The following is a 10,458-nucleotide window of genomic DNA, read 5'->3' on the forward strand; positions in this document are numbered from 1 at the left end:
TTGATCCAACTTTCTAATCATGTCCGCCTTTTTTGGAGAACCTTACTTCTTCTACCGTACGTTTGAGGCTTTACCCTTATTTCTGAAGAATCTGATGCACTAACGTTTATCGCTCCTAATCGATACAATTTTCGAGTTCTAAACACTAAAGTCAAATACAAGAGTATCTGAGCAACTTCCGTAACCACTTATCCAATATATTATTCACAAATAATCGCCAGAATGTTGTTATCACATCCAATTATAGTGTGCACAAATCTACTTTTGTTCACTTTATCAGCGATGTGATAATGTTGCCATTTTTATAAACCACAAAAGTGATTATATATGCCATCGAATTGGTTATTATGACTTCAGTTCTCATTTAACATAGCCCAAATGAATATTCCACTGCGAAATCTTTGTTGGATTTTAGCCTGCCTAGTGGCAGGAATATCCTTGCCCGTGACTGCTGTTCCTCAAGTGCACATTGCCAGTGATGGTACAAAGTATTTAATAGAAAATGAAGCAAAGGTAAGTGACAGTGGTGGGGTTTACCCAATTAAAAGACGCCGCTTGATTCGTGTCTAAATCTTTATCAACACTTAATTTGTATCTCTTGTCGCACACAGTATAATTGGTTACAGGCCCACACCGAGTGTGTCAGCAGCGATATGCAATTTGCCGTTCTCGACAGTGTCGAGAAAAACCAGGCCTTTGTGGAATTACTACGACAAATTGGCGGTAGGTAATATCTGAACTTAATTCACACGATGATTATACTATTTTGATAACAATCTTCTTGGAATTGTAGCATTTTGATTAGTTATGGTAGCTAAACAAGGGGTCTTGCGACAAACCGAAGTAATTGATACGAGTCTAGTATTCTAGAATGTGGGAATTCAGTACGACAACTCTCTTATTTCTTATCAATTATTGGGACTGAATTTTATTTCGACCTTGTTATAGGATTTCTGGAAATAAACTAAAAACAAACATTGAAGTAGAGGGCATTTCCACATAAAAACATCACTAACGGCGCCGGCAAAGACAGACTTTTGTATATTTTCAGCGGAAAAAATATATTAAAATCGAATTTATGTCAATGATTCTTTAGTTAAGACCAGTGAACTGCATGAGACCCAAAAGTTGACACTCAATGTGGCTACATTGGCTAAATCTATTGTCTGTTACGCATGCTTAAAACAAAGTTAGCTAGAAACACACGCACATATACAATGGAGTGAGAGATGCCCGAACGTTTTAGTGGTGGTTCAGTAACTGTGTTTTTCAATTTGATCGACGGTCATCGTGTGTTGTTTGTAACTGAGCACCATTCAGAAGAGAGACATATGAAGCCAAAACAAGCAGGGGAATGAAACATCAAGTGTTGTCGAGCGGCATAGATATACTCGGTTTTTTTTCACTTTCAATTTTATACCCTACACCACTACTGTGGTACAGGGTATTATAACTTGTACATTTGTTTGTAATACCCAGAAGGAAGAGAGATAGATTCATTGATAAGTATACCGATCGACTTAGAAACACTTTCTGATTCGATTTAGCCATGTCCGTTTGTCTGTCTGTCTGTCTATGTTAAATTGTGTACAAAGTACAGGTCGCAGTTGTCATTCGATCGTCTTCAAATTTGGTACAGACATGTTTTTCGGTCCGATCGACTTAGAAACACTTTCTGATTCGATTTAGCCATGTCCGTTTGTCTGTCTGTCTGTCTATGTTAAATTGTGTACAAAGTACAGGTCGCAGTTGTCATTCGATCGTCTTCAAATTTGGTACAGACATGTTTTTCGGTCTGGAGACGAAGCCTATTGAAATTGGAAAAAATTGGTTCAGATTTTGATATAGCTCCCATATATATGTTCGAATGAATTGCAGTAATATTGCAATACAATGGTCTTTTGTTAGCCGATTCTCTCTAAGTTTGGCAGGAAGGATATTTTTGTTGCTCTCGACTTTCCAGGTGAATTTCATGAAAATCGGTTCAGATTTAGATATAGCTCTCATACATATATATTTCTCCCGATTTTTACTCCTAGATCCCCAGCAAGCGCATTTATTGACCAATTATTCCACAAATTCGTACAACGGTCACAGTATCTGAGAAGTTTGCTCGAAATCGCTTCAGATTTAGATATAGCTCCCATATATATGTTCGTCCGATTTGCAGTAATATTGCAATAAAATGGTCTTTTGTTAACCGATTCTCTCGAAATTCGGCAGAAAGGATTTTCTTATGACTCTCGACATTACTGGTGATTTTCATGGAGATGGGTTACTACTGAGATATAGCTCTCAGCACTCCTAGAGCCACTGCAAGCGCATTTATTGACCAATCATCCCACAAATTCGTACAACGCTTTCCTCGTCGACTGTCACAGTATCTGCGAAGTTTGCTCGAAATCGGTTCAGATCTAGATATAGCTCCCATATATATGTTCGTCCGACTTTGTTAACCGATTCTCTCGAAATTTGGCATATTGTTCAGATTTGTCAATGTCCGTGCCAAATTGCGTTGGCTGCTAATGTTGTCAGAGTGAATTAAGAAACTCCAGCGAAGAAGTTTTTTGAAGGCGATCGCCCAACTTCAAGCGGGTTAATTTAAACTCCCACCTTTGAACTGAATCACTTTAAAATTGTGAAAGAAATGAAAAATACCTGGGCTTAACCATCAATTCGAAATTGTATTGGAAAGTAATACGAGGAAGAGAAACCGCAAGGCTCTGTTTACCTTTAACTTCTGCTGAAGGGTGTATGCTAGGTAAGAGGATTTACGAGATGTACATGGCAACAGTGAGACTAGTGCTAATATAAGTGGCTATGAGACTTATATTAGGAATCTCGAGAAGGCCTCCCTCTTATGGTGATGGGTATGAAGACACAAGTTTTCATCTTTCATAATACATTAAATAAGCGCATATTAATTCCTACCTTCCCTAACCAAGTAAAATCAAAATCTATAATAAATTTCAGGTAAACTACCAAATCTATGGATTGGCCATCACGATAACTTCAATACTGCCGAACAACTAAATCGCCGATTCTTCTCAATAATAAATGGATATGAAATAGATTTTAACAATTGGGATAAGGGTGAACCGAATAACGCCTTATACTCTGAACACTGTGTTCACATAGATTCATCGTCTGACTTTCGATGGAATGACCACCATTGTGAAAACAAATATGGTTATGTTTGCGAGGAACCGCAAAAATCTACAAATGTTAGCTGTGATATGCTTGACATTAGTAAAACCGTCTACGAATTAAATCAAGAACTTTCAGAGGATCATAAAAATCATCAAAATGAAGTGCAAGTAATACTAAACGATAATCGTCTGCAAACACAAAATGTCTTACACGAATGGCAGCAATCTTCAATGCAAACTTTAGATAAGTCGCAGAAATCTATTAATGAGATTTTTGCTAGGAAGCCATATCTGAGCGCAGTAATTGCCGATGTTGGTCCATCAATTAAGCAGATTATCCGTGAAGCCTATAATGAAATATCACAGTTTTCCCATGAAGCCCAACATGCAATCGATGGCAATTCCGTGGATACACAAACATCTATAATGAACAAATCTGAGCAATTTCATGAAAAATTAGATGAAAACACAAATGCAGTTGATGGACTACTCAACCAACGTGGAAAGTAAGAATATCTAAGGAATGACATACAATCGATGCCAGCTCAAAAATTTATAATAGATAGGAATTAGGATCTAAAATTAAATTTAAAATTTAAAATCTAAAATTCGTGTGCTCATGTATTCTCCTAAAAAGAGACAAGCTGTTAGGTTAGCATAAGTGGCCTGCAATCACTTGCCGCACCGATTTTACATAACATTTTTTCTGATGGTATCGCCAGGATTCGAACCCAGGCATTTAGCGCCATAGGCGGACATGCTAGCCTCTGCGCTACGGTGGCCTCCAATGTGTTCCGTTATGATACGGAAATCTATCCAGTTCTCTGGCCTTTACTGCCAAATCATCCGCTTTCTCATTCCCAGTTACTCGGCTATGGTCCGGCAGCCAAACGATACGGATCGTGCCATCCTCAGAAAAGACGTTAAACTCCTTCTTACATTTCAAGACTGCTCGTGATCTTACCGTCCTGATTGTTATTGCCAGTTTACTGTCCGTTAAGATGTTCGTACTCGACGTCCTCGCGTGAACACCATGCGAACTCACGCATTCCGTGATCTCCCGCAGCTCCGCCTGCAGGAACCTATTTTGGTCTGGCAGTCTAAAGCCGAACTCAATCCATGGGGTCTAATTGTAGACCCCAGGCCCCCTCTGTGCTCTAGCTTTGATCCATCCGTATAACATGGTCTTCCAGATGGCAATACTAAAGTTCCATCAATCCACTGGCAGCAATGCCTCGCACTCGACCCTAAGTGTCGTCTCGGGTATCCGATCGGAAATCTCTTCCATTCCTTCCAGGTTTCCTATCCTAGCCTCGATTATACAGCGATGGTACGAATTGCTCCTATCCTCTATGCATTCTCCCATCGCCTTAAATCTCATAGCCGCAATGGCTCTCTCACACTTTATCTGTATATCTATGGGTCGGCTATCTAGAATGGTTTCTATTTCCCTAGTACGTGTGGTCCTCATCGCTCCGCCTATGCCTAGGCAACATGTTCTCTGAACCTGCTGTATTATCCTAACGTTGCACTTTTTCTCCATCGCCATACTGAGACATAAGTAAGTAACGGTCTAATCACGCTCCTGTAGAGCCAGTGGACTACCCTCAGATTCAGGCTCCCTTTCGTGCCTACATAGGGCCCGTCTACGTAGTGCCCAACATCTGTTAGCCTACTCAGTACGCTACTGAATGTGACACTTCCTATTCAGTTTCCTGTCCAAGATCGCACCTAAGTATTTGACCTTGTCAGATATCAAAATCGTCTTATTGAAGAAACGTGGTGCGTTAAATTGGCACACCTTCGTCTTCCACGTGAACAGGCATATTTCAGTCTTCTCCGGGATAACATTGAGACCAATGGGTCTAGCCCAGTCATAGGCCACATGCATCATCATTTCGGCCGTTCTGCATAGCTGGTTCGGATCCTTACCCCTTAGAAGTATTATAAGCAGCAGACGGGTTCAAATCCCTCCTCAGTCAGCATCCATAATAGGTCATTTATGGTGGTCACCCATAGGAGTGGTGATAAAATCTCCCCCTGTGGCATCCCTTGTGCCACTTTCTCATTTATACTTATGTAAGAGCACAGACAATTCATACATCTGTTCGTTATCACATGGTTTATTCAGTCTCTAAGGACCGGGTTTGCCCGGTACTGGTCATACGCCTGTTTTTTAGTCCCAATGTGAATACCAGAAAAATATTCAGCGGTGGTTATCCATTTACCAATACTGACTACATATGTTGGGTAAAAAAAAAATGCCATGTAAAAATTTCTCAACCAAATGGTGTCGATATGCGGCACGCTGTTCGGACTCGGCATACAAAGAAAGCCCCTTGTCATTTTAGCTTAAAACTTAAATCGGAAACTTCACTCCATTTTCGTCAATATAAAAAAAAGGCCCACCTTTGATACGGATAGGTTGTTAACTTCAACATCAAATCAGTATCACAGATATTTGGCTAATCTTAGCTAAGAAGACAAATATCATGATGCCAAACATACTACAGACTAACAAAAAGACGAAAGTGAGAACTAAATAAAATAATAGACTAAAATGATAAATATGACAATAAAAATGATAAATAAGTGAACATAAGTCATCTAAAATGTACTAAGCTATTCAGCCAGGCAATCTCAACTAATTGCATTGCCCCATTAGTGGATGGAAGTACATTTAAATGTAGTGCTTTTTTTTCAGTTAACAAACATTCATTTAATGTAGGCCATAAAGATAATGCCCACCTTGCATTTTTGGCTATATACATATGAAGGAGAGTGGGATTTCTAAATATGCCTGCACTGCCCAACGAATGTAATTAATAGTAGAAAACGTAATAGGTAATGAAAAGTTAAAATAATGGTGCAACACAAGATAGCGAGATCAACTTAGTTGCTCTCAATACGACGCACAGCGAACGACTGACTGCAGTTCTTGCTCTTTTTTCGGTTATTTTCCTACTTACATGAATTTGAATATATAAGGCAACCCTCGTATGTAATTAAATACATCAACCTATGATTCAAGCTGGTCCAGAATTTAGTACGCCTGATGGCTACCAATCCGTTCCTGTCTTAATTCCATCCAGAAACTCCTCATTGGTCAAAATCCGTTCTATCCTTCTGTCGGATACCCACATTACTCTTAATTGCCCCACGCTTAAGTTCCTTGCGTCTATCGGCAAATCACTTTAATGATGTATCCTCCATCATACTCCTTAAGCCAGCCAAAGTCACATTCGATTACTATGTCCAATACGGTTAAAATGTTTATTTTATTCCTGTTTGGTCCCGCGATCTACAATGTCTTCCCTTATTAATCGATGCATTTGGACCTATATGACTTAAGTCCTTTCCACTTAAAACCATTGAGAATATAGAGAATGCCATGATAAAGACCAGGACATCAAACGATTCGGTCAGACACATGCAGTACGACTAGGTGCAGGAGAGATCGGTAGAGACCACCCTGCATGAGGTTTTGCACCGACACACTAATCCAATCCTTAGTACCGGATGGACCGGGTCCTTAAAGACTGGATAAACCATGTGCTAAGGAACAGGTGAATAAATAATGGGTACCATGATAAAAAGGTAAGCAGAAAGTGGCACAGGGCACGCCACAGGGGGAATTTTATCGCCACTCCTTAGGTAAACCACCATGAATAACCTATTAGGGATACTGACTGAGGACGAATTTGAGCCCATCGTTTACGCAGATCATTTTATAATACGATATTTCTAAAAAATAAGGATCCGAAACACCTATGCCGAAAAACTGAAAGGGTCTTGAAGATGCCACACTACTGGGCTAGATCAAGGGGACTGAATATTAACCTAGAGAGGATTGAAATCTGTCTGTTCAAGAGAAAGACGAATATGAGCGAATTTGACCACATTTGATCCACAGATCAATCCCACAAGTTCCAATACTAAGGAGTGATCTTGCACAGGAAACTAAAATAGAAAGGGCTCACACCCTTTGGGCACTGTGTAGAAGGGCCGTAGGCTCGAAATGGAGCCAAATCCACTGGTTCTACAGCAAAGTGATAAGAGGGTTGCCTAAAAAGTAATTGCGGATTTTTTAAAAGAAAGTAAATGCATTTTTAATAAAACTTAGAATGAACTTTAATCAAATATATAATTGTCATTTTGTTCGATAACCTTTTGCCATCTTCCTGGCAAATTTAGTATTTCACGCTCATAGAACTTCTGGCCTTTATCTGCAAAAAACTGAACCAAGTGCGATTTTATAGCCTCATCATTGTCGAAAGTTTTACCATTTAAGGAGTTCTGCAAAGATCGAAATAAATGGTAGTCTGATGGTGCAAGGTCAGGGCTATATGGTGGATGCATCAAAAGTTCCCAGCCAAGCTCACTCAGTTTTTGGCGAGTGACCAAAGATGTGTGCGGTCTAGCGTTGTCCTGGCGGAATATGACACCTTTACGATTGACCAATTCTGGTCGCTTCTCCTTGATGGCTGTATTCAACTTGTCCAATTGTTGACAGTAAATATCCGAATTAATCGTTTGGTTCCTTGGGAGCAGCTCAAAATATACCACACCCTTCCAATCCCACCAAACAGACAGCATAACCTTCTTTTGGTGGATATCAGCCTTTGAAGTGGTTTGAGCTGGTTCACCATGCTTGGACCATGATCGTTTTCGACTAACGTTGTTGTAAACAATCCATTTTTCATCTCCACATATGATTCGTTTTAAAAACGGATCGAATTCATTGCGTTTAAGGTGCATATCACAAGCGTTGATTCGGTTCGTTAAATGAATTTCTTTCAATACATGTGGTACCCATATTAAAATTGACGCCAAACAAACAAATGTAAACAAAATTTCGCGCACTTTTTTTCTAAAGCAAGCTAAAAGTAACAGCTGATAACTGACAGAAGAAAGAATGCAATTACAGAGTCACAAGCCGTTGAAAAAATTTGTCAACGCCGACAATATTACTACTATATTACCGACAATTACTTTTTGGGCAACCGTGGACCGGGATGAAGAAAAAGTACAACACAAGAACATTACAACAGTTTCAGACAATAGAGTGGATGGACCAGGTAATACTGAAAAGCTATAATGGAGCCGACGATAGGAAACCATCCAGGTTTCCTAAAGTCGCCTGAGACGATGATTTCGAATGCGAGCCACTACTGCCAACGGCCGGTAAGATACCAAAGAAGTGTCGCAATGCGGCACGCGGTTTGGATTCAACTATAAATCAGAGGTCCCCTGTAATTGAGTTTTAACTTGAATCAAGCACCACTCATTGATATGTGAGTAGTTTGGTCCTATTCTCTGAGGATGGCACGACCCACAACGTTTGGATACAAGGCCACAGCGGAGTAAGTATATAAAAGCGTAGAAGATTTGGTCGCGAAGACTGAATGAGAATGTTTTCGGAGACACATAGTCCGAGTTAAGGGTGTGGACGACGAATGTGCATCTAACACTTGGAACACTCGGTTTTGAGAGCGACGAGAATTTCCTTCGTTCCTTCATATAAAACGATCCTTCGAGTTGACTCCATGAGCCTGTAATAATTGTTATCCATTTTGGTTGAACTTTAGTATTCAGGCGGAAGGAACTTGGCTCGTTTTAATACCCACCTCCGTAGTATGGGGTATTATATTCATTTAGTCATTCTGTTTGCAAGACATCGAAATATAAATTTCCGACCCAACAAAGTATATATATTTCGGATCATTCGGTGTGTCTGTCCGTCTATCCGTCTGTCCGTCCGTCTGTTGTAATCACTATATAGCCTTCAAAAATTGAGATATTGAGCTGAAATTTGGCACAGATATGTCCTTTTGATGCACGCTGGTTAAGTTCTCGAACGGGCCAAATTGGACCATATGTGGATATAGCTGCTTTATAGACCGATTTTCCGATAAAGGGTCTAATGCCCATAAATGCATTAATTTGTCAGCCTATTTCGCTGAAATTTGAAACATTGAATAGTTTAGCGATTCCCGACCCAAATATGGTTCAGATCGGACTATATTTAGATATAGCTACCATATCGACCGATCTCCCGATAAAGGGTCTAATGCCCATAAATGCATTAATTTTTCAGCCTATTTCGCTGAAATTTTAAACGGTGAGTAGTTAAATGCCTCCCAACATCTGACCCAAATATGGTCCATATCGAACTGTATTTAGATATAGCTGCCATATATACCGAAGATTGGTATATAAAGGGTCTGAAGCCCATAAAAGCTTTATTTATTACCCGATTTCGCTGAAATTTGAAACAGAGGGTTATCTTAAGCCCCCTAACATAGGACCCAAATGTGATTCTGATCGGGCTATATTTAGATATAGCTTCCATATAGACCGATCTGCCGAAAAAGGGTCTGAAGCGAATAAAAACTTTATTTTTTATCCGATTTCGCTAAAATTTGAAAGAGTAAGTAGTTTTAGGCCACCCGCCATCCGACCCAAATATGGCAAAGATCGGAATGTATATAGATATAGCTGTCATATAGACCGATGTGCCAATTAAGTGACCACTCAATATCCGTGTCGAATTTGGGTGCATAGGTTATCCAATTTTCATCTGATTGTGACGAAAGGGGGATTTTATATATACCCGAGGTGGTGGGTATCAAAAGTTCAGCCCGGCCGAACTTTAAGATTTTTTACTTGTTTCTCTTTCCTATTCCGAAAACAGCCTCCTTCTTGTGTTTTGCCAGACGTAGATTGAATGTATCAAAAAAAATCCTTAAATCGTTTGCCTAAAAATTCCTTTACCCCTTAAATCGAACTGCCTGTCCTTGCTCACGGCAATCACTTATCATTTAACAAACATGTCAGTTATTCCAAATATATGACATTTCTGGAATTACTCTAAATATATCTACTACATCTCTATCTTAATTAAATGAGGAAAAAAAACCATTTGACCTATGTCACAACAAACGAATTTATGTTTATTATCTATTTCAAATAAACCATCTTTGCTAGTGGTAACGAAATTATTTATGGATATTTTCAAAAATCTATTACGTAAACAAAATAAATTATGAATGGATTTTTGAGCAAAGAAGGTGAAAGCTTTTACTTACATAGATGCTCATCATAGCCATCAAACAATTGCATATTAAAATGGTCATCATCATCATAGTCATTGCGGTCATCATCGTGGACGGTGCTTTGAAATTAAGTCCAAGGTTTATGATGGACATCCTTTGGTCTTCAAAATATTCATCCCAGAGATTTAAGCTTGAATTTTAATTACATCTGTCGGATTAAATAAAGCAAATTGTAAATATGACCAATTTCAATG

General features: G+C 39.2%; 1 protein-coding gene across 1 annotated transcript; it reads left to right on the forward strand.

The window, feature by feature from the left end:
• The first annotated feature begins 361 nt into the window (after window positions 1-361).
• LOC106090715 (lectin subunit alpha) lies at window positions 362-3,687 on the forward strand. The gene is made up of 3 exons (XM_013256996.2): window positions 362-513; window positions 612-723; window positions 2,974-3,687. Exons 1-3 carry the CDS (start codon window positions 379-381, stop codon window positions 3,657-3,659), a joined length of 933 nt encoding a protein of 310 aa, XP_013112450.2. The 5' UTR covers window positions 362-378; the 3' UTR covers window positions 3,660-3,687.
• The last annotated feature ends 6,771 nt before the right edge of the window (window positions 3,688-10,458 follow it).

The sequence above is a fragment of the Stomoxys calcitrans genome, chromosome 4 (genome assembly GCF_963082655.1).
Source record: "Stomoxys calcitrans chromosome 4, idStoCalc2.1, whole genome shotgun sequence".
Lineage (NCBI taxonomy): Eukaryota > Metazoa > Arthropoda > Insecta > Diptera > Muscidae > Stomoxys > Stomoxys calcitrans.

Excerpts from the sequence above, each read along its gene's own strand:
- LOC106090715 (XM_013256996.2), top strand. The coding sequence starts at position 379 with ATGAATATTCCACTGCGAAATCTTTGTTGGATTTTAGCCTGCCTAGTG. Across the intron at positions 514-611 it reads TAATAGAAAATGAAGCAAAG|TATAATTGGTTACAGGCCCA; the intron begins GTAAGTGACAGT and ends TGTCGCACACAG. Across the intron at positions 724-2,973 it reads ATTACTACGACAAATTGGCG|GTAAACTACCAAATCTATGG; the intron begins GTAGGTAATATC and ends AATAAATTTCAG.